The following is a 25,187-nucleotide window of genomic DNA, read 5'->3' as shown; positions in this document are numbered from 1 at the left end:
TAAACACATTTCTGTAAAGTAGAGCAGTAACAAAAAAACAGCATTACAGATTTTACTATGGCTTACCCATGGTAAAATCACTGTAATGTGTATTCACTGCTTGCATTTGCTTAAAAGTTCTAGTGGCGAGATTGTGAATTGCAATTAACCTCAATTTCGAAACGCGGGAGAAGCTACGGTAGCTGCCACATTGTCATTTCAGGCAACATAGGCACGAAAGATGCTCTCCAAAGCAGTTTGTCCGTTTAGGGCTACTGTGGAAACATGGCGGTGACTTTGATGTAAGGAGACCCGTGGTGTATGTACATTAAAACGGCTCATTCTAAGGTAATAAAAACAATGCAGTTCATTATGTAAGGACTTTATACACCATTGATAATGTATTTCTAGACAACTTCTAGTCTAGATATAACGGTCCTCTTTCTCAACACTTGTAAACACTGGGGTGGAGTTTCGCGTTCGTCTTCTGTGACCTCTTGACGTCATGACGTATTGCGTGGGGTCACGCTGGCACATCATGACCGGATCTAGATGAGAAGTTGTGTTTTAAAAGTGTATATTTGTTATTTTTCTTGTTAAAAATGACAATTGTTTTGCTAGATAAGACCCTTATGCCTCGTTTGGGATCGTTTATAGTCCTTTGAAAAAAACTGTTACGTGTTGAGTTAAGTGTTAATTGTTGGTGTCTATTAAAGTCCATTAAAATGAGAAAAATCCTGCAATGTTTTCCTCAAAAAACATAATTTCTTCTCGACTGAACAAAGAAAGACATCAACATTTTGGATGACATGGTGGTGAGTAAATTATCTGGATTTTTCTTTTAAGAAAATGGAATATTCCTTTAAGTGCAAAGGTTGTGGGTTCGATTTCTATGGAACACACATACTGATAAAACAAGGAACACCACAAATATACTGTACATTGCTTTAGATAAATATATCTGCCGAATGCATAATGTTAATGTATTAAAAGTAGTTTTTATCATAACATTTTTTCCATCAAGTAATTATTATTATTTTAGTTTATAGTTTAATTCTCTTAGCTGTGGGTTGTTTGCAGTTGCCAAGCAACAAAGCAACTCTGTGTTTTAATATAGAATGTGTGAATGTGCAGATGTTGGCTTCAAAACAGCTCATCCAATCAGAATTAAGATTGAGAGTTTTTTGTTTTATGCTTCTCATTAATAACCATTAGAATTAAAAAAAAAAAGTATGTAATTATTTCTTACCTTTTCCCCATTGTGGTTTCTCTGCGGTGGTGGGGCAAGAGTGAGGGGCTGTGAGCAGATGCTGGTGTTGACCAGAGGGGGCGCTGTTTCAGAGCTGTTTTCAGACATCAAGCTGGGCTCCTGTTTCACTAGAATGGCTGTGAGATCCTGACTGAATGACCACATCCCCTCAGATTCTGGGTAGAAAAATATTTGTTTCTTAAACACTTGTTGTTTCTATGATTTGTTGTTTAAGCACCCACAAAAAAAAAAAACCCGGAGGTTTCTGGAATTATAGTGTTTAATTTAACTAATGCCCCTTAAGACACATTAACAATATGACAGAGCCAGTTCATGAGAAAACAAACATATTAACATAAAAAGAATGAATACATTAATTCATACACTTTCAGAAAAAGGTACCAAAGTTGTCAGTGGGACGGACCTTTTAAAAAGCCCCTAATATGTACCGTTTAGGTAGAAATATTTACAATCTAAAAACCCAGCATTGGGTCAAAAAGGGACGAACCTGGCCCAAAATGTTTATTTTTGACCAAACAATGGGTTAAAACAATCCAGCATAGGTTAAAATACAACCCAACGGGCTGGCCTCATTGTTTTTTGACCCAAACTTGAAAATACCTAGCAATTTTTAGCGGGTACTTTTAAGGATACCATCTCTAATGGTGCTTTTCCATTGCATAGTACCCAACGGGTCGGGTCGGGTCAGCTCACTTTACTTTGGCTTGGTTAGCTTTTCCATTGAGTTTAGTATCACTTCAGAGTGGGAGGGATTATAGGTGTGATGTTATTTTTGCGGTGCCTACTGCTGTGACATTATACAAAAGGGGGAGCAAGCAACAGAGGGGCATCATTGTAAAGCAGTGTTTCACATTAATTTGTTTGTCAGTCCGCCACAAAATCAAAATTGACCACCCCAAATAGCTGTTTGCACATCTCGTTTCTCACGTGCAGTGCTTACATGCAGATGTGTGCGTCACGAATGTGCCGCGGCAAACTGCAAGTCTGGAAAAGTCAGGTATGGGTTTTGTGGTTTGGTCACATTTACAATCGTACACGGTACAACTTGTAGTAAAAGTACAATGTATTTTCATTTTCAATCTTTCATTAAAGTGACAAATGTCACACTCCAGACCCCATGGAAGTTTCATATAAAGCCTGTTATGATGCTAGTGAGGATGCAGTTAACGACCAGAAGCAAAACGCGAACCAGGTTCTTTTTACATTGTTAACACAAATAGGTGAGAAAGGACATAAAGTTGTGGCAAAAAAAACAGATCTACATGTCTGCATGCTTCAAAGAGAAAGAAAGCAGTGCATATAGTTGAGCCTCATTATCACGCGGCCCTCTCTCCGTAACATTTGTTTGCAGGCTCTGCTGCAGGATCGATAAAACATTATGCGGCCTTGTAAAGGAGGATGGCAGGTTTTTCATGTTAGTCGACTGTTGGGGAAGGACATCAGCAGGAGTCTGATTACAACAGGAGAGGAAAAGCTCTTTAAGAGCTCTAATGTTAAAAGGAGAATGCTGGATTTTACACATTTAAGCTTTCTGCCTGTGGGGAACCTCTGCGAAAGTGGTCAAACCATCAACTCAATACAGCAGATTAGAACATAAGAGGTCTCTTAGCCAACAGTATCCTTTAAAGCAAACACGCTCTTACGTACATCCTCTATTGTCAATATGGGATTAGTCGTCACTACAGCTTTTTCCAACTTTATCAGAGTAAATTAAAAGCACACTTTTGCAGAAGGACGTATCAGAGGGTGCAAACAATGCGCAAAAGAAATACAAACCTGCTGGAAGGACCAGCATGAATTAAGATGCTGGTTCAGATTGGTTTATGGTAGTTAGTGCTTGTTTCGTACTGGTTTAACAGGTAGACCAACATAGTGTAGCCGGTGAGGCTGTTTGAGGCCGTTTGGCTGGTACGACAGCACGACAGCATCCCACAACATATGTGCTGGTATTTTCAAATGGTAAATAATTGGATCCATTAACAAAAGCCGGCCAGCCGTTGGGTTAAATTAACCCAGAAAATTGTATATTTGACCCAACAATAGCTTAAAACATTCTAGCATTTTAGGTTGAAACAACCCAGCATAGGTTAAATTAGTATCCAAAGCTGGGGTGAAAATAACCCAATGATATTGACCATGTTTTTCCATGGGATATCTCAGGCACAACCTATAGCTGTTAAAGGGATATTCCACTTTTTTTGAACGTATGCTCATTTTCCAGCTCCTCTAGAGTTAAACATTTGATTCTTACCGTTTTGGAATCCATTTAGCTGATCTCCGGGTCTGGCATTAGCACTTTTAGCATAGCTTAGCACAATCCATTGAATCTGATTAGATCATTAGCATTGCGGTTAAAAATAACAAGAGAGTTTTAATATTTTTCCTATTTAAAACTTTACGCTGCTGTAGTTACATCGTGTACTTAGGCCGACAGAAAATTAAAAGTTGCGATTTTCTAGGCAGATATGGCTAGGACTATACTCTCATTCTGGCGTAATAACCAAAGACTGATGTAACATGGGTGCAGCAGGTGTAGTGATATTACGCACTACCCGAAAATAGTCCCCGCCATTGAAAGTAACAAAGGGGACTATTTTTGGCTGCTGCTTAATATCACTACGCCTGCTGCAGCCATGTTACATCAGCAAAGTCACTGATTATTAAGCCAGTTTGAGAGTATAGTTCCTAGCCATATCTGCCTAGAAAATCGCAACTTTTAATTTTCTGTCGGTCTAAGTACACAATGTAACTACAGAAGAGTCAAGTTTTAAATAGAAAAAATATCGAAACTCTTTGGTTATTAATTAGCGCGATGCTAATGGTCTAATCAGATTCAATGGATTGTGCTAAGCTATGCTAAACGTGCAAGCGCCAGACCCGGAGATCAGCTGAATGGATTTCAAAACGGTAAGAATCAAATGTTTTACACTAGGAGAGCTAGAACATGAGCATATTTTCAAAAAAAGTTGAATACTTAATAATTCAAACAAAATTGATTTAAATTTGTATCCACACTTCCCATTATTAATGTCTAACAGAAGTTCATCTCTGCTAGGTCATGCCTTTAGGGGACTGTAAGGCTTTGATGTCTGTGGGACAGCAGGTACGAGGTGATTCCAGACCGGAGGAGACGGAAGAGCGATGCTCATTAGCGAGTTTAAAGTTACTGCGGAGCAACAGGAGAGAAAGCAGTGAATCAGCCAGTGCCCACTTTAACTGCCTGCAGCAGTCGCTTACAACATTTATACAACAAACAGGGGCAAGTTTATGGGTCAGAGGTAATATCACACCAAGCTGGAAAAAGCCATATAGTCACTGTCTGTGGTCAGTTCTAACCCCAGCTTTGTGAAAATACTCTTTTATTTTTAAATTGAAGTATGGTACAATTTTACTTTTTAACCATGACTGTCTGGCTAAATGGGTCTTAAATGTAGTTCCTCCTTGCCTCTTTCAAGCTTTGTGGATTGAAATCCTCGCTGGAAAGACCGGCAGTCTGCACATACACTCATCACATAGTCATAGTCTTAAGTTTAGGATGATGCAACTCTCTGAGACAGAACCCCCCTTCCATCTATTCTCCATCTGAAGCTGGAAACCAGACCCCTTTTTATTTTATGGATTGCTACAGTTCCCTGGCCTGGTTGTGGTGTGTGTGGGAAAGAGAGTGAGAGAGACACAGACAGACATAAAGAGTGAGCGACTGTGAGTGTTGGCTGTCTTCCTGGAATCCCCAGCTTCCTATGGTAGACTAAGCTCTTGGCTAAAGTGTTGTCAAGGAACCCTGTGCTGCACGGGTGCTTCAGGAGATAAGGGAGAGAGAGAGTGAGAGAGACAGAAAGAGAGATTTAATAGCAAACTGAAGCTGTTGATAGCTGACCCTTTGAACTATGTCATTTATATAGACTCGAAAATGTGCTCTTGATGTTATAGTGATGCAGTTAAGGGTCACATGGATGGGCGACTGTCTGTGTGGACGAAACAGAGTTAGGGGTGTCTAGACAGAGAACAGAATGGAAACTCCTTTTCTAACCTGCATCATCGTCTGATTTGATGGGCATGGAGGGGCTCTGTGGTGCAGAGTCCCCACTGAGAGAGTAGCTGTGTTCTGCCTGGATATCTGGGTTTGGAGGATCCAGATCCATATCCAACAACGGGTTCCTCCCCACCAACAGATGATCATCGAAAAAACTGCTGAAGAGGTCATTGGAGAAATCCTCCATCTGCTCTGAGAAGTGCTGGGGAAAGACCACAAAAACGACACATTTAAACTGATGGTCGTTGCAGCATGGAAAACTATACAAAAAAATTGGGCTTTAACACTAAGCAATAACTAAATAACATCTATGAAGACGCAAAACCCTCTTAAGGGGGTCGCATACCAAACGTGCAGCTCAGCGCCATTCTAAAAAAATCTTACACATTGTTTTCTATGAGTGTACGCACACCGGCGCCGACAGGTGGCGCCTATCCGCGGCGCCCAGCTACGACTCAGGAAGTTGCTCAAATCCCTGTCACGCCAAAGCGCGCCACTCACATATTTTAATATTAAAGGAACAGTATGTAGGATTGTGGCCAAAACTGGTACTGCAACCACAAAACTTGTGGCTAAAACTGGTACTGCAATCACACAACTGGTGGCCAATACACAAAATGACAACATAAACATCAGTTGAGGTCTGCAACTCCACTTTTTAAAATGACAATATCCTGGCCAGACCACTGTTGTCAGTGATATAAGTATTTGGAATGAAAATGATTTCTTAATGTCTAGTGACATATCAGGGCCTTTTGTGATTAATTGATATAAATTTCTTACATACTGTTCCTTTAAATAACATCATATTTGTCCCAAATCATTAACGATTAACATTGGCTGCTAACGTATATTTTGCATTTTGAAGTAGACGCTATTTGACTAAGCTTGCGCTATTTAATGTGCGCTTCCGGTTCTACGATACCTCCGAGTTGTCCTAGACGTGACGCGGCGCTGAGCTGCGCGTCCTGTGTGCGACCCCTACTGAAAAATCCAGGTAAGACCAGCATAAGCTGGTGAGCTGGTTTTAGCTGGTCCCCAGCTTGGTTTTAGCTGGTTTTGCTGGTGTAGGAAGCTGGTTTTGCTGGTGTAGCAAGCTGGTCTAGCTGTGTTTTGGTCACATTTTAAGCTGGTCTAGCTGGACTTAGCTGGTCATGCTGGAATACCAGCTGGCCCACCAGCATGACCAGCTTTGTCAGGCTGGGAGGACCAGCGTAAATCACCTTAAACCAGCTAAAACCAGCTACCAGCTTATGCTGGTTTTAGCTGGATTTTTCAGTAGGGACCCAATTAAGTGCGTCTGATATGTGGTTTTTTTTTTTGTAAATTAGCATTTTTATCAGACTCTTAATGGATTCTGCTAACAAACCGGTATTTCTGAATGGCCTGAGGGTGGAATTAAGCAGATTTGAAGTGAAAGTATTTGATGGACGTAAAGTATGTGTTAAGAGCATTCAGTTAATATCATTATTTCATTTTTGGTGGAGGTGGTGTTTAGTGGCTTTGCATTTGAGCTTCTTATGTTAAATATGGCAAAACAATGTCAATCATATTGTCATTTAGGCGTGTGTCCCAAAAAAAGGAGTTCAAAAAAGCCTGGTATGCACTTTTACAGGCACGGGTGCATTCAGAACTTTGTGGTTATAGAATGTGAGTTTTGTGTGTGCACACATACCATATAAGATTGTGTGAGTGTGTTTGTTGAAAAAGGTGTGACAAAGGTGTGGGAGGACCTGATAATGTTTACATCCTGGTGATCCGGGACAGGTGTGTGAAAGACACAGCTGAAGAGGAATAGGCAAATCAACGAGCCGTCATACAGACGTCATATATATCTGTGTATATATGTGTATCTATATATATCTATCTAATCTAATGACTTCTGTTAAAAGAGTTTAAGATGTTCTTAGTGTAAAATGTGGTCAAACTAAATACTGACTTTTGGCTGAGGAAGCCATTTTGTTATACAAATTGTCTTTAATTTATTTGTGTACATATTTCCTGTATTTTTATTTAAAGAGGCCAAAAATTAATTATGGATGTCATCAAAACTTTGTTAAACCAACAAAGCTGGTGGTGGCTTGACTTTTGCATAGTACCGCAAATATATCACGCTCGTGTACACGTGCATGCACATGTGTGACGCCTATTGCTGCGTTGCAGGTTTTAAATTATACTTTCACCTGTATGAATTCCCACACTAACCCCTGACCACTGTGTGACTTGTGTGAATAAAGGATGATGAAAGCTATGGTATTATACATGTTTACTCTGTCCCTCCCCAGTTTACCTTGAAAGCAAAGAATGATATTTCAAAGAAAGAAAAGTACAGTAGTTATTATATGTGGTTAAGCGTGCCCACGTCTAATGCGCTATCTGGTTAAACTTGTTGCTCACCATATGGATGCTGAGGCATCATAGGAACAGGAAATAAACCTGTGATGGCAGTTATCCTTATTGTTTGATGAATGACATCCTAGGAACACCCTGATGTGGGCGATTGTGAAATGACGCAGCTCTCCGTCAGTGCCATGCTAATTACTACGGTTAAATATAACAAAATACACAGTCGCACCCTGAAACGTTGATGTTCGTCAAATATTCTTCCTCCTGGATGTAAAGATCAGATATTGTGGACTGAAGGTGATAATTCACCTGTGTGAGTAAACTCACTCACAGTAACTAAATGGGGCTTAATAGTTAACAATTAATCATATCTATTAAACAATTTTTATAGCGCTTGAGGTCAGACTTATAATCAGACCACAGACTTTGTTCTAATATTTGGGCAATTCAAACTTTATATTTAACATTTATTTTATTGTGGTAGACTCATTTATCTAAAGCAATTTACACGTATGGAATATATTTGCATTTAAAGGTGCAGTGTGTACATTTTAGTGGCTTCTAGTGATGAGGTTGCAAATTGCAACCAACGGCTCAGTCCACTGCTCACCCCTCGCTTTTGAAACGCACAGAGAAGCTACGGTAGCTGCCCCCGGAAAAACATGTCATCGATGGAGACAACTGAGTAAACAAAGTTTGTCCATTAAGGGCTTCTGTAGAAACATGGCGGCACAAAATGGTGACTTCCACATAAGAGGACTCTCGGTGTATGTAGATAAAAACATCTAATTCTAAGGTAATAAAAACATAACGGTTCATTATACCCCTGATAATATGGTTTTGTATATTATTTTGCATTTCTGTCAAGAGATCCTTCTAAATATGTGTTATGTGTGATAAACCCAGAACTTTTCATGTCCTAACGCAATGTTACCAACTGAGCTACAGGAACAACCCCAACTTGTGAAAAGTCATTTTAAATATGGTGGTGACTAACTTTTTCAGCTTTTAAAGCAAACGCAAGCATTTTGTGTTCACATTTGTTTTAATTTCTTAACATTTGACAGAGTGTACGTTTGACAGGAACCTACAAGGAAACAAATGGGGAAGTCTTAAAGTATTTCCAACTTTGATCTTGTCTAAAATGTGACAAAAGCATCAAAAATCTGATTGGTTGTGAGTGTGCCACTGTTGGAAATCAAAGCATGATTTATACTTTTACGTCGGACCTACGCTGTAGCCCAGCAAGCAATTTTGGCTAAAACAAGGCTAAATTTGGGCTGTCAATGAAAGGCTAATAGACGTCTATCATAGCCCAGTGCACGTTTAAAAAAATGAAAGCGAAACCTGAACACCTGTTGACTTTGCTTACAGGTTGGAATATTATACACCTTCAAGTTATTTTGGCAAAAATGTCACGTAACCAAATTCCAGGTTATTTAGGGTAGAAGTGGGTTACGCTTGCTGGGAGCCTACACCGTACACCGTAGATTACGCGTCACTTTTCATTTCATACTTCGATGTACGTCTTGATGTGCAATAACACATGCAGATCGCTAGTAGGCAATTTCCACGGGATTGTTACAGTATAAAGGCAAAAGCCAAAGAAGAGGAGGCTTGTTTTTTTACTATTATAATTTTTTTGGGACATTTTTGCCTTTATTGATAGACAGTAGTTTTTGAGAGACGACAGGAAAGTAGAGGGTGGAGAGAGGGGTATGGGATTGGCAAAGGATCTCGAGCCGGGATTCGAACTCGGGTCGCCGGAAGTGGTTTGCACCATATGTCGGAGCGCTGCCCACTACACCATCGGCTCCGACAGAGGAGGCTTGTTGTGTTCATTGTTAGGATAGCGTAGCAGTGATGGAGGTAAATAGACAGCAACTTTTATTACAGCTTCAGTTGTTTAAAGGAACACGCCCACATTTTGGGAATTTAGCTTATTCACCGTATCCCCCAGAGTTAGATAAGTCCATACATACCTCTCTCATCTCCGTGCGTGCTGTAACTCTGTCTGACGCAGCCCCCGCTAGCTTAGCTTAGCACAAAGACTGGAAATGCATGGCTCCAGCTAGTATACTGCTCCCAATAAGTGACAAAATAACGCGATCATTTTCCTATTTATGTGTTGTGATTTGTATAGTCAAACCGTGTACAAATAACAAGGTGATATGAGACACAGCGATCTTTTAACAGTATACATACTGAGAACTATATTCTCTGAAGACGAAGCACTGCCGCATGGGCGGAGTGATCTGCTCGCAGCACACGAGAAGCCCCTGGTGAGGAGCATAGGGTTCAGTCAGAGTTGTGCAAATCACTCCGCCCATGCGGCAGTGCTTCGTCTTCAGAGAATATAGTTCTCAGTATGTATACTGTTAAAAGATCGCTGTGTCTCATATCACCTTGTTATTTGTACACGGTTTGACTATACAAATCACAACACATAAATAGGAAAATGATCGCGTTATTTTGTCACTTATTGGGAGCAGTATACTAGCTGGAGCCATGCATTTCCAGTCTTTGTGCTAAGCTAAGCTAGCGGGGGCTGCGTCAGACAGAGTTACAGCACGCACGGAGATGAGAGAGGTATGTATGGACTTATCTAACTCTGGGGGATACGGTGAATAAGCTAAATTCCCAAAATGTGGGCGTGTTCCTTTAATATAGGTCCTCAACGAGGTCCATCTTTGTTTTGGCCATCGCAAGCGGAAATTGTAGATTTTTTTGCCTGATGGGAGGGGTTCTAGCAAACCAATTATAGTGCTTGCGCCCTGCGTAGAACTGACGAATTGTTACATTTTTGGAGAGGTGCGCGTAAGGCTATGGTGTTGGCTACAATCTAGCCTACGCTGTACAATTGATGCAAAAGTATAAATTGGGCTTAAAAGAGAACGATCCCTAATATGACAAGACAACATGAAGCTGCCTCAGTAAAAATCACAAAAATGTGGTTGTTTGTGTATATGTGTTATCAGAGCAGACAGTCTGAGTATTTCTCTTATCGCTTTTATTTATCTTTAGATCTCTTTCCTGTCAGTTAAAAATGACGTATGCAGTGTCTATCTGGTTTTTGGTTGCTCTTGCAGGGCCAATGATAATGATGCAATGCTGGGGTGCTGATGCAAGAGTTTTGAAATTCCACATCTGGAAGGTTCCTCAGAGGCAGATGGAAACTTCCAGAATTCCAAAGAACTTCAGTTATTTTCATTTCAATACCTTCAGTGAATGTGGAGTAAGAGCGTGTGTCTTTTTCATTAGGGTCAGGTTTCAGGACGTATAAAAACAAGTCTCCCTCTTCATTTTTCAGCAGCGTTTTACCTTTTACCCTTTGTTAAATGTGAAATAAATAACAATGAGAATTTGTAATTTTTATGTGTGTTATTCTTTCAAAAGACTCTCACCTCGCATACCCTTTACACATAGTTGAACCAATACAAATGTAAACTAAACTGTACACTGCACAATTCTGTTGCAATCTCACAAATATCTGTGCAGCTGGGGCTTCCTCAGCTCTTTTCCATGACATCTGTCTGTGCCTTACTACTAGTGTCTGAGTCTCGCTCAATAAAACACAATGAATGATTTTAGATGTTTTATTGGGCAGGACAAGAATTTTTAATACTCAAAGAAAACCCCCCAATAGTTTCAAAAGTCTCACACAAGAGGTTCACACACATTTACAAAAAAACTTATTTCCTCCTATATGTTCTCAGTGAGCTCAAATATCAAAGAGTAGAGATTAGACATAAAAAAACTTTTTCAAAGACTTTTTGTAAAGGGAAATGTATTTTGTTAAAAGAGTTAAAATCATAAAATTTTTGTAATCCAATAGTATTTTTTTGCAAACAAATTTTGGGTTTGTCACAGAACCATATTAGCATCAATGCAATGCATGTGTGTGCAGGCTGAGCAATGCCCTATTTTTCCGTCTGATCCGTTTTTTCAAAGTAAAGTTTGGGTCATGTCCGGGTCTGAGCGGGCTGGTAAACTGCACGCCTGCTCGACTCATTGCATTCCATTCTCTTATTCCAGCTGCACTCCGGCCAATCGGAGCACAGTATGTAAATGAGGAAAGAGCTTGTCATTTTAGAGCTGGAGTGCAGGGTGCGCACGGAGCAGCTTGGAGGGTTACAACTTTTTAGTCTTTGGAAAAATACATTTGCTGATAAAATCATCCAATGAATAAAGCCAAACCCACAATGTTTGGGAATAGCAGTAAGGTGAACAATGAGTCACAACAAGAAGATTCATTCTTAGAGTGGTAGTTGCAAAACAAGAAACCGAAAAAAAAGAAGAGCAGGGAAAAGATCTTGAACCGAAGCTGGATTTTGCAGATGTTTAGAGTTTACGCTAGTCACTCATGTAATGCAAATTAAAATAGAGCTTCCCTCATGTCAAATATAAATATCCGCTTCCACCACAAAAGTATCTGTGGAGTTTGATTTATTTAGACATTTCAACAGCTTCTTCTTGTGTGTGCATGCATGAAAGATTTAATTCTAATGCACCGAATCTGGCTTTCTTGACCTAAATATGAGGGACGGATTCTTTCATGTGTGACTGCGGAGATAGGATGCATTTTTTAAAAGTCATATTTTCTCCAGCACATCTGCACTTTAAAGCAAGTTCATATTTTCAGATTCAGATTCCAGCTGGCAGCTGTGAGGATCTGAGATGGGTCAGGGAGGACAGTCCTGAACCTAAGCTCATTACGATCGTCTCGGCATGTGTGATGAGCCAGACGCTTGAAAGAGAGATAGAAGTGTTTGGAGTCTGCAGGTGAGGGCGAGTGAGAGAGCCAGGCCTCTGCAGGTGTTCACAGGTGAGGGCTGATTAAGATTACAGGCATGGCGTCAAGTTTACAGCTGTAGACAGACACCACAGTCCAACCCATCTTTATGGGACACAGAGGTACCTTACAAAACATTTAAAAGTAGGCAGATTTCTTTTTGTTGCAACCTTCAGTATTGTTAAATTGTACATTGTAGAGAGGTTTTAGATATAAAGCCTGCACATGCGGTTTTACTGTAGTTCCTGCTCTCCTCTCCAGACCTGTGCTCCACTACTCCCCTCTCTCCCATTCACCCATCCACTCTCTATTTCTCTCTTTCCTTTATTTTTCGCAAGCTTTTCATCCTCTTCTTTTCCTTTTTCTTTCTCCTATTCTTGCTGTCCAAGTACAACTCATCTGTCCCTTCCCCCCTCTTCTCTTTTCTGCTGGTTTTTTAATTCCAGTTCCAGATCTTTCTTAAATTTTGCTCTCGGCCACAGAGCAAGAGAACCATGACCACAGGAGGCAGTTGGGCTTCAGCCCCACCTCCAGACAGGAGCCACTGAGGGCCACAAACCAAACTAGCTCTTCTGAAGGTGAAATAGTGGGTGGCAGAGGTCACATGACAGATATAGACCAAGAAAATAAGAAATTTATAAACGGTGGAAGAGTGTTAGTATGTGACTATATAAAGGGGATATCCTAAGAACAGAGGAATCCCCATAACTACCATCTATTTTCTGCTACTGTTGCACTTTGGGAGGGGGTCTCCCAGATGTGTTCCCCATCCCCCATGCTTCAGACGGCTCTCTGCACTCTGTAATTTTGCCAGTCTAAATTGGCTCTCTCAGAAAAGCCTGCGGTAACACAGCCCTAAACAGAAGAATAACCCAAGGGCTGGTTGTTTTCATCAGTCTGACTCAACACATTCTCATGGTGATGCATACCTATTTTACGAGATGGCATATTCGTATTCATTTGTACAATCTCATTCGTACGATCTGCTTTCGTCCCACTGATGCTGGGGTTAGGAGTTGGGTTTCATAGTGCTTTAAAGGATTAGTCAATTTTCTTTAAAAAAATCCAGATAATTTACTCACCACCATGTCATCCAAAATGTTGATATCTTTCTTTGTTCAGTCGAGAAGAAATTATGTTTTTTGAAGAAAACATTTCAGGATTTTTCTCATTTTAATGGACTTTAATGGACCCCAGCACTTAACAGTTTTAATTCAGTTTAAAATTGCAGTTTTAAAAGACTCTAAATGATCCCAAACAAGGCATAAAGGGCTCGTTATAGTTGTGCGTAAGTCCTACGGCGTATCCGCGACGGCGTAGGTTCTGCGCCGGTTTTCATTTATACTTTTGCGTCGTTGTCCGCGTCGAAGTGCAAACACAAGTGCAGACCGCTGGTAGGCTGTATCCACGCGTGTAACCACAGTAGCAGCGCGACCGTCAAAGAAGAAGAAGCTTGGCACGTTAATCCACAAATGAAGAAGAAACAGCAACTTGTTGTGTATGATTTGAGAAGACCAGCAATGATGGAAGTAAATAAACAGCCACTTTTGTTGCAGTTTGAGTTAAATCACTCCTCAACTTGGCAATTCTTTGTTTTCACCGTCGCAAACAGAAATACCTATGACACAGTTTTTTTTACCTGACGGAAGGGGTTCTGGTGGACCAATCACAGTGCTTGCGGTGCACGTCAGGCTACGCAGAGCTACGCATCGGCTACGGATAGCCTACGCCGTAGCTACGGCATAGAACTTACGCATGACTTTAAATCGAGCTTAAGGGTCTTATCTAGCAAAACGATTGTCATTTTTGGCAAGAAAAATAAAAAATATGCACTTTTAAACCACAACTTCTCGTCTTCCTCAGGCTGTGTTACGAGCCAGCGCGAATTCACGTAATTGCGTAATGATGTGATAAGGTCACGTGTTACATATATGAAACACATATTTGCGGACCATTTTAAACAGTAAACTGACACAAAGACATTAATTAGTATCATTCGACATACAACAACGTCGGAACGGTCCTCTTTCTCCACACTTGTAAACATTGGGGCGCAGTTTCACATACGTCATCCGTGACCTCTTGATGTGATGACGTATTACGTGAGGTCGCGCTGGCGCGTCACATGACTGAAGGAAGACGAGAAGTTGTGGTTTAAAATGCATATTTTAAATTTTTCTTGCCAAAAATGACAATCGTTTCGCTAGTGCTTTGAAACTGCAATTTTAAACTGCATTAGAACTGTTAAGTGTTGGGGTCCATTAAAGTCTATTCAAATGAGAAAAATCCTGGAATGTTTTCCTTAAAAAACATAATTTCTTCTCGATTGAACAAAAAAGACATCAACATTTTGGATGACATGGTGGTGAGTAAATTATCTGGATTTTTTTTTTTAAGAAAATGGACTAATCCTGATTTACATCATACAAAATTACACAAAATCACCACCACATAAAACTTATGGGAAACAATGGGAGATTGCTTAGCTAGAGATCTCAAAGAAAGCTCACATCATGTTCCTGCAAACACTGACACCCAGCTGACATGTTTGTTCGGAGGCTGTGGGGAGTGGGAGACATGTGTCTCTGCGGGGCTAAGAATATGGTCTTTCACATCTGCAGGACAGGTTACACATGCTCTTTGTTAGTGCTATGTTAAAACTCAAAACACACACATATGCACTCATACACACACAGCTTTTTGCACAAATGTAAATCAGAAAGCGATTGATATAAATCAGTAGCAGCATGCTAACAGCAGCAAACGTTATTTGAATGATACGATGCTGTTTTAGAAGAATGTCTGTGTCCTCGTTTTGGAGGTTACATACTTAAAAGGTCATTGAACAAAATGCTGGGCTGACACCTTTATAATATCTGAAGTTCTGCTCTCTACAGTGCCTCGGGAGACAAAGCAAGATAGAAAAAGAGATAGAGAATGCGAGAAATGAATGCGAGAAAGAGCGCCTGGAGATCAGGAGGAGTTCTGACATGTCACCAAACTCCTGATAACCTTTCAGCTGCCATTATAAGAGGAGAGGAATGAAGAATAAAACATCTGTGGTATCCTGAAACCAGTTATACATGTAAAATAACTTTTAATTTAACATCTTTCTGACTCTGCCAATACAGCACAAACACACAGTTAGCTTTATAACCAAAATATATGTAGATAGTAAAATAATTCAATGATAAAATCAGTTTCATTTATTTTGATTAAATGTAGTTTAATAACAAGGCATGTGCGTGTAGGGCAGGGATGTATTCAGTCAGCGCCCACCATTTTAGCTTAATTGTTTGTCAATTACTTTAACAAAATAAATAAGCTGAAAAACTATGCAAAGCATCCAGCAATTTAAGAAAAGGGAGGGATCTGGTTTGACAGGACCGGAGTAATCACACCCTAAAGTCACGATGTACCAACTGCTGATTTAGTTATTTTGTGTGCTTACGTAAGAACACACCTAACTGCAAACCTCAATGAAATCTATTCTCGCTATTTTTGTCTTTCATGTGAACGAATGTCATACCTGCAGCGAAAGGTATGACAACAACAGAAATGCTTAACCTTTACAAACACAGTGCTGCGTAAGAGTATTACGAAAAATCCAGTAGTGTGAGTAATGGACTATGACATAAAAATACTTAACTATAGCCTAGGCCCAAGAGTCAACAGATGACTTCATCATTCCTCTCCATCCATTCTTAACTTTCTCCGCCTGAATAAGACTTTGCTTAAAGTACTAAGTAAGACTACGCAAATGAGAGAATTAGAGACAGAATTCACTAAATTGGATCAGGTGATGGATTAGTTCTTCAGATTCACACAGACTTGAACGAAAGGATGAAGATACCCACCAAGCACAAGAGATAATTTGGACGTTGTTTTTTTACCCACCAAGCACCAGACGTCGTAATGATGTCTGGTGCTTGTTGGGTAGGAAACACTGAATGGTCAAAAGAAGTTTTTCATTTTGGTGGTTTAAATCACAGAGCTGCTATGATGAATTAAATTTCATACGAGTCAGAGATAATTTAGTTAGAATTGAGTTTTCTATATCACAAACACACATAATCTTCATTTTTTATTAGTCTTATCATCTTAATGACAGTTTACAGATATTGGGAAATATAAAAGTTAGAGCGAATGCCCAGCCATTCTGAAGATTATGCAACATCTCTAAGCAGTTCCTGCTTTTCCTTTGACTTTTCGAGATGAGGACCATCAGAATCATTCAATAAATCTGAAAATTGTGTTGCTTATTCCTCCTCTGCTCCCCTCACCTCCCCCTACTCCAAATCCTCATCCTTCAGCCCCAGACTCTATGCACCAATCAAGGACATAATTCATTATTACACGTCACAAGAGCAACATAAAAGGTCCCAGATCAGCAAAGAGCCAACTGGAACCTGCCTTCTTCACATGAAATGCATCAAGGTTTGCTTTAAATATTACATATGGTATTCATGCTGCATATGCTATCGGGCTCCAGAGTTTTCAAGATCTACCAGCAAAGCAGAAACAACCTTGAGGACAGGTGGGACCTGCCAAACCTGTAGATATCATCTCCAGTCCTCTTCGTCTGTAGAGTTTAGACATGCTATGTGCTGCCAAAGAATAGCATTTAATCTGACTCATCGTCTTATTAGAACACAGAGTAAAGAAAAGGTTCAGACCACCCCCGTTATTCAGGTTCCTGTCCTTCCTTCTCGCGTGAAAAGTAAATGAACAGGTACATGATGTTATGCAACAAATTTGTGCTCCCTGAATGATTTGCATACAACAGCTGAAAATACCTGTTTGATATGAGACATTCTCTGCGTCAATCATAGGTATCGAGTATGCATGCCTATATAACAGGGATAGTCCTTAATGGTTTTAATGTTAAATGGACATTTCATAAGACTTTTTTAAGATGTCTAATGAATATTTGGTGACCCCAGATTACGTATGTGAAGTTCTAGCTTGAAATACAATATAGATAATTTAATATAGCATGTTAAAATTGCCACTGTGTACAGGGTTCTCACACCTTAGTTAACTTCAAATTCAAGGACCTTTCAAGGACTTTCCAGGTCCAATACCCTCAAATTCAAGGACTAAATGTGGGGACACATTTCAAGTGAGAGTAAGGTTACATTGTTTTACCTTTTAAGATACATTGTTACAGTTCCCTTTCAAAGGGAACTTGCGCTGCGTCACTGCGGTAACACTTTGGGGACGCCTCCAAGGGTAAGTGTGTCCGAATGTGTATATCAAATTCAACCAATGGTGAGGCTTAACGACAAAGACAGGGTGACGCGGGAGCCAGGAAGTATATCGCTATCTGAAATATTCCCAAAGACAGCGTACAGTGACGCAGGAAGTATAGCAAGGGGGACGCAGTGCCTCATTCTCTTCTCAGGGAACAACAGTTACATACGTAAACCGAGACGTTTTCATGTGTCAAACACAACTATGCAAAAAAGCATTTTTTGTATGAATCAACATTTGCATACAGAAGATATAAGCACTTAAAGCGAACAGTTTAGCATGCGTACTTAAAAAGTCTAGAATCTTTATGATTATCCTACACTACACAGGGAATAATATGGATTTTTTCCCCCAGAAAACTTCTTGCATAAAATAGATTCAAGATTCTTTGTATCTTTGTATGTATATTTTCAAAAACTTCCCAGGGCCTTTCAAGGACCCATGGGAACCCTGTTTGTAGATGTTTTTGGGTGTGTCCTTTTAAATGCAAATGAGCTGATCTCTGCACTAAATGGCAGTGCCATGGTTGGATAGTGCAGATTAAGGGGCGATATTATCCTTGTCTGACATCACAAGGGGAGCCAAATTTCCTATTCAATGACCTATTTTTCACATGCTTGCAGAGAATGGTTTACCAAAACTAAGTTACTGGGTTGTTCTTTTTCACATTCTCTAGGTTGATAGAAGCACTGGGGACCCAATTATAGCACTTAAACATGGAAAAAGTCAGATTTTATGTCACTTGTTTTCATTTCACGAATATGGGTAAACAATGGCAGTATAAAGAAAAAACACAGGCTCCTTTCATATAAAGGATAGACTACGGAGGTATAGCAGATATATAATATGAAGTCATTTAAATAATTAAAGCCTGAGTTTTGTCTGCGCAGTTGAGGTTCACATACTGCATCTTCTCTGTGATCTTAGCTTTAACACACAGTAGAGTGAGACATACTGATTTCCACTCTTCAGTAAAAGCCATGCAATTATGCTAAAGTCAGGATTTAAACACACAGACGCACACACACACAGAGTAACAGTGTGGAGGTTCCAGATAAATATACCCCAAATCTGCAGTGATGGAGTGACCCACCAGCATCTATAAATATAATAAAGTAACAAACACACACTATTATCTGAACTTGAGGTCAGCGACAAGTGTGTGTATGTAACCCAGGAGCAGGGAGAGCAGTTTCCTCTCCGAGGGTACAAGGCACTCATTCACTGAGCGCTTAAGGGCCTGTGTCTCTCTTACACACATACACACCAAGGAGCAGAGTGGGGGGACCATGGAGGGTCTGGAGTGGTCTTTCACAGACCTCCATTCACATGCCCACACAGGAGCACAGTGGCATGCATACGCTCATGCACACATACACAGACAGCTATCATGAATGAGCCTCCTTCACTTACAAGCCTCTCTCTTCTCTCAATCATCACTCTTCCCTCAGTCAGGTCCTTACAGAGCGAACTGGAGCACAGCTGTTACTCAATAAGGGACATCTGGATTGAATACTACTCATTACATACACTCAGCAACAGACAAAAAAGCACGATTTTCGTAAGAAACCGTAACACACTTATCTAAGGTCTCCACCACGAATGCCTTCATTAGATAGCAAGCAGATAGCAAATATATACTTAAAGGCCATATAGCAAAATCAGATGATCTGTCACTTTGCATTCATCCATCAGTCTCTCTGTATGCTGCATCTTCACCCCACAGGAGCCTTGTTTGCACAGTTGGGTGATCAATTTAATGGAAATCAGAATATGGCAACACAGTCATATGGATAAACATTCAGAAGAAGATACAGTATGATGTATTATAGTTGTTTTGTTTTAGAGAATTGCATAGTTTATATGAGGCTGCCCTGTCTGTCAATTCTCCAGAGACCAAAAGAAAGATGATGATGATGCACCATCCCTGTTAAAATAAAGGTCAAAACTCCTTTATCTTGCCTGTGTCTCAGAATAATGGCATTTATGATGTCCTCTCTCTCTCTCCCTCTCTGTGAAGAGGTTTAAAAGAACATAAGGATGAATGTGTGTCAGTCAGAGGCATTAGTTATATAGGAGTAACTGAATCACTGTGGAAACTGCAGAAGTGACCTGGGCTCCTAATGGATCACATGCAAATGAAACGCTATGCTAATCTTAACTGAAACACATCCACAAGTGAATTCCACTATTTTGTTGCTCTGCTTTTCTACTTAACTAACTAAAGTCTGATGATAAATAAAAAACATTACAAATTATTTAAAAAACTACTTGTGAATTTAGCTTTGTACGCTACACTTCTGAGAAAATGTTAAATGCTCTCTCACTTTAGATGAAATGGTCTGCTAAATGAAGAAATTGTAGGAAAGAAACAAATTTACAAAGGAAAAGTTGTAGATGCAAAGTTTCTTATGTGACAGTTTTGGTAATTTCTGTTAACCACTTAAGCCGTGGACAATGCTTTACAGTTTAATCACCGTAAGTTAACATAAATACATTAAGTTCTGCACCTGAGGTGGACTTATAAAAAGTTTTTAATTATAAAAAGTTCTCTACTGAATTGTTTTATTTTATATGGTATCTCATTTTGTCATTTAGTTCAATATTGTGTTTCTGCCCCCTCCTGTGACATTATTCAGTCTAACAGGAATAGATGCGAGCATCCTAAAGGTTGCAGCCGGACACAAGAAACAGGATTTAAAGCGACATGTGGGCGTGGTTTGGAGCGTAATGTAGACGTGGTTTAGTTAAATACGGATGGAGGTTGTATATGGGGGTTGGCTTGGATAAATAACAGCATGCTTGAGACCTCCCTCCCTGACCCCCAAAGATCCGGCTAAAGTTTAAAGTGTTTCTATCTGTGTGCAGCTGGGCAAACTTCACAGCTTGACAACTCCTGACCTTGTTTATATTTCATTTGCAGCACAACATGTCAGATATGTGTGACAAATAAACACGGGAATAAACAAACTAAATGTTTCATATGTCACACTTTCTTAGAATCAAAATAATGTTTCCTAAAGATAAGTTCAAAGATTACTTCTTGCTGTGTCTGGCAGAAAAGGCTACAATTGTTGATATATAAACAGATGTATAAGCATTTTTTCATTGAATGCAATTCAGCAACGTATGCTATACATATTAATAGAAGTTAACATGATACAAAATATAGCCCAAAGACTTCTATTCAATTCAGTGAGAGCTCCTGTTGTAATGAATGATGAGATTTGACGTACCACATTGGATAAGAAATCGCTCTCATTCAGGTCCTCTAGGTCCAACAGGTTGGAATTGGGGAAAAGTTTCTCCGAAGCGAAGTTGTCCAATATTGTTTCCATATCGGCTCTAACTAAGTACAGGCTTGTTAAACAAAAACAATATCTCTGAGGAGAGACAGGCTGTGAAACTGTTGAAATCCAATTTAAAAATCGCAACCGGGAATAAGTGAGCTTAAGCGGCTTGCGCTCGTCTGCAGTGTCAGGACGACTTCATCCACCGAGGGTCTATAGTCTGTCCATTTACACTTACTGTGCAAGTGTCGGATAAATGTAACGCGATTATAACGAAGTGACCGTGCGTTCTTCTCCCAAATCTGTATCATTCATCTGCGTTGAGTCTCTAGTAAGGGGGTAACTAGACTAATACATATTAATGTTGTCCCGCCCCACTTTCGCTCTTTGGATCCACTGACCACGCCCACATTCGCCGGCTTTAAAGTGACGGTGTAGTGATTTCGCTTTCTTGACATTGACGCACATGGAAGACAGAATACATTACAGTAAACAATCGCTGACTATTACGCAAACGTGAATGCCATCTTTAAATGCATAGTAAAATGATTTCATTGATCACAAACACCTTAGCTTCATTAAAGAAAAATTTAATTCAATGATTTAATGACTAAACTTATTAGATTAAATATTTAGTTTTTCTTGTATATTGATTTATGTTGTTTGTTTTTACTGCATTATTTTGGCAAAAACGTCTCAAAGTTTAAATGTAGTAGCCTTTATGATATAATTATTTTCTAACACATTGTAGTGATGATTAGGCACATTTTTAATTACCTGTTAAAGCCTGCAGGTTAAAAGGATAGTTCACCAAAAAATTCTGTCATCATTTACTTACTCTCATGTTGTTAAAAATCTGTATAAATGTCTTTGTTTTGATGATCACAAAGGAAGATATTCTGGAAAATGTTTGTAACCAAACTGTTCGTGGACCCCATTCACTTCCATAGTATGGAAGTAAATGGGGTCCACAAACGGTTTGGTTAAAAACATTTCTTAAAATAGCTTCCTTCGTGTTCATCAGAACAAGAACATTTATATGGGTTTGTAACAACATGAGTGAGTAAATGAATTTTCATTTTTGGGTAAACTATCCCTTTAAGGGTGCTATAGAATCCTATAGACCAGTGGTCTCAAACATGTGCCCGCGGCACCAGGTTGCCCACACAAAGTCTGTGAGTTGCACCAAAGCACATTCTATTAATAGCATCAATTTTAATATTTATTTATTACACATTTTTATTAGCTTGGCTTCTTTTATGTATGTTAACATTTTAAATAATGCTAAAATTATATCAACAAGTTACAAAATAAATAAAATTGTTTTATCCATGTGGTAGCCCTTGCTTAGAAAAAGGTTTTGAGAACCCTGCTATATAGACTGTGTGATGTATTTTGTTAGGATCTGCTTATATCTGGATGCACTTGACTATGAAGTACAAGTGATAAGTCTGAAATAAAAAAAAATAAGTTAGTTCTGTTAAGTTGACAAACTTTGAAACTAAACTTGCAACCTATTTTCCATCATCTTGAATGACATCTTTCTCTGCGTTATTAATTAACATTCCAGGTATGTAATAAGTCAATTCACTTGAGAATAACACACACACGTAACAGAGAGTAAGTATTAGGGATGAAGCTGTATCTGATTACAGATTCCTTTGAATCCAAGCAATGTACCAAGTTCGTCAGATTATATGCTCTTGTTTATAAAATGATAAGGGTCATAATACAAATAATGAGAAATCATTTCGGATGAAGTGTGCCGGGATCACACAAGTGTAGCTTAAAAATATGAAATCTAATACTGAGAATTTCTTTCCTTATTGGCAGATTGAAAGTAACTTTATCTCAGGTACTCGTGGTGTTTCAGCTCTCTTACCTGCTTTTTCTCTCCTGTTCTCTTTCTTTTCAAGCGCCCTAGTTTTAGAAAGACCTGCTTTTCAATGATGGGATCTCCAGTGAAAGGAGTCATTTTTCAATTCAGTACATTTCCTTCTATTTACTTGCTACAAATACCATAGAACATACTGTATATAATGTGTTTTTCCAAACAAGTGAAGATATTGAGTACTGTAAATTGTCAATGCCTGTTATGTATCAAGACCCTCATGTACCACGTGGAGGCTTGCTCAAAGGCATAATAGACTCTATAACATAATAGGCTCAGATCCACAAGAAGTGATGGTGATCATAAAGACAATCAATATGTGTCACTCTTTATTATCCAGAATAAATATTCCTTCTACACAGAAGTGTAACTGTTAAAACTGTGGTTAAAATTGGAAAGTATAAATAAAAGCCACTAAAAATGGGTGTCATGTCAACTGTTTATAAAAGAATTAACAATACTATTGCTGATGATTACGTAGTATCTTCAAATATCATATCCCATGCTTAATACTAAACATATGCAGGAATACAGCTTTGGTCATGTTGAAAAGTCTTCTGGGAAGTTACTAAAGATACATTTACTGGATATTTTTATAGTACATACAGAGATCAGCATCAATGGTAAGGTTCCTAATTGCATATGAAAAAACACGGTGTAAATGAGATGATAAAAGATCCAATTTTGAAATGCAAGTGATGGAGTGAGATTTAGGGCTAAACAGTATCATCCTCATTTCCACAGATTACAAATCTCACCCTGACGTCAAACAGCCTGTAAACACTGGGCAGGTTTCTCCGTATCTCTTTGTAGTTGTCGTGGTAACCCTCACACCTGGTCAGTTCTCCTGTCTGTATGGTTTTACGGTCATGTGAAGCTGTGCTTCCGTTCTCCCTCTGCGTAATAAACACACACACACACTTGCATGCACACACACTCATAAACAGAATGTGAAAGGTGACATGCTGGAAAACATCATAAAGCAGCACAACCATGAGGTTTCACTTTATTTACTGCGTTGTGTCTCCACATGGTCTGCAGATTCCAACCCCACACACCCCCACCACATACACACCTCTCTGATCAGCAGCTTTTTACCAATGTTGTAACACATGATGTATGTACTTCACAATTCAATACATTAACTGTCAAAAAAGTGACATCCAAGTGAGATACAACTGAATATCTGGAATCTGAGGGTGCAAAAAAAACATAAGTCAAAAATATTGAGAAAATCGCCTTTAACATTGTTCAAATTGAAACTTAGCAACTACATCCACTCACAAAAATCAAGTTTTTATATATTTAGGGTAGTAAATTTACAAAACATCTTCATGGAACATGATCTTTATATGATATCCACAGCGACAAGATCAGCTCATTTGCATTTAAAAGGACACACACATAAGCCCTTTTCACACTGACATTACGTAAAATCCACGGGAAAGGCATCCGGGATTTTTCCGGGATCCTTAGTTTTTTTGTTCATTCACACTGCCATGATTACCCGGCATCTGATGGTCCCGGAAAGACACGTGACCTATTGAATGTCCCGCCCTCTCTTTTATGCAGTGTCTGAAGTTTGCATATTATATATTATTTCTCTCTCCAAGAGAGCATTTTTGTTTATGATAAGATTATAAAGGAGCGTGTGATGCGCCGTTCTAATGCTGGTAAATGATCTCAGCTTCAGAGTGGATATTTGACGAGCTCCCTGATCTCTGCTTTAATACAGTTTTCAGACATTTCTCATCATGATTGTTTATATGCATTTAAAACCCGCATTTTGAGGAGCTGAATGATATATCTTGTTGGGATGACATGCGGGTATTTTCGTTTATTATAGCTCAAATGAGCACGTGACGCGATATTCTTTTATGCTGCTGAATGATCTCCGTTTCAATGCAGTAAGTAACGAGCTAACTTACCTGATATCTGCTTCAGTCCAGTTTGCTGACATTTCTCGTTGTTAATGTTGTAAATCGCTTATTTTAAAGAGTTGAACCAACTTCATGTTGCCATGACATGCGCGTCCTCACTACGGCACGTGCGTCATTGTTGATGAGTCTCATTTATCATTTCCTGAGAACTGCGTCAATATAGTTTGCAACATTTCTCGTGGTGAATGTTTATATGCATGTTATCTCTCGTTTTAAAGAGCTGAACCATAACTTTTGTTTTCCTCACTACGACACGCCCATTACGGCATTATTTCGGCTTCTTGTTCACACAGAGGGTTATCCGTGTATCTAACTAGGTCCTCTTTCCGGCAACGATCCCAGAAGATTAACGGGACGAGTTTGTGTTCACACAGACGCTTGTCTGGCAATTTT

General features: G+C 39.3%; 1 protein-coding gene across 4 annotated transcripts in view; it reads right to left on the bottom strand.

Annotated features, from left to right (window-relative positions):
• The window catches only part of creb3l1 (cAMP responsive element binding protein 3-like 1), a 39,044-nt gene extending 15,185 nt beyond the window's left edge, over nucleotides 1-23,859 (bottom strand). For 2 of the 4 annotated variants that reach the window (XM_073859078.1, XM_073859079.1), the window contains exons 1-3: nucleotides 23,613-23,859; nucleotides 5,280-5,484; nucleotides 1,229-1,404 (exon numbers count right to left, since the gene is read on the bottom strand). In XM_073859078.1, coding sequence (XP_073715179.1) covers nucleotides 1,229-1,404; nucleotides 5,280-5,484; nucleotides 23,613-23,849 — 618 coding nt within the window. In that variant the 5' untranslated portion in view covers nucleotides 23,850-23,859. Of the gene's footprint in view, nucleotides 1-1,228; nucleotides 1,405-5,279; nucleotides 5,485-20,909; nucleotides 21,309-23,612 lie in introns of those variants that run through there. The other 2 variants (XM_055206636.2, XM_055206631.2) reach the window with 2 other exon arrangements.
• Nucleotides 23,860-25,187: the final 1,328 nt, after the last annotated feature.

Source organism: Misgurnus anguillicaudatus, chromosome 21 (genome assembly GCF_027580225.2).
Source record: "Misgurnus anguillicaudatus chromosome 21, ASM2758022v2, whole genome shotgun sequence".
Classification (NCBI taxonomy): Eukaryota; Metazoa; Chordata; class Actinopteri; order Cypriniformes; family Cobitidae; genus Misgurnus; species Misgurnus anguillicaudatus.
Note: the sequence above shows the minus strand (reverse complement) of the source record. Positions and strands in the feature narration are given on the sequence as shown.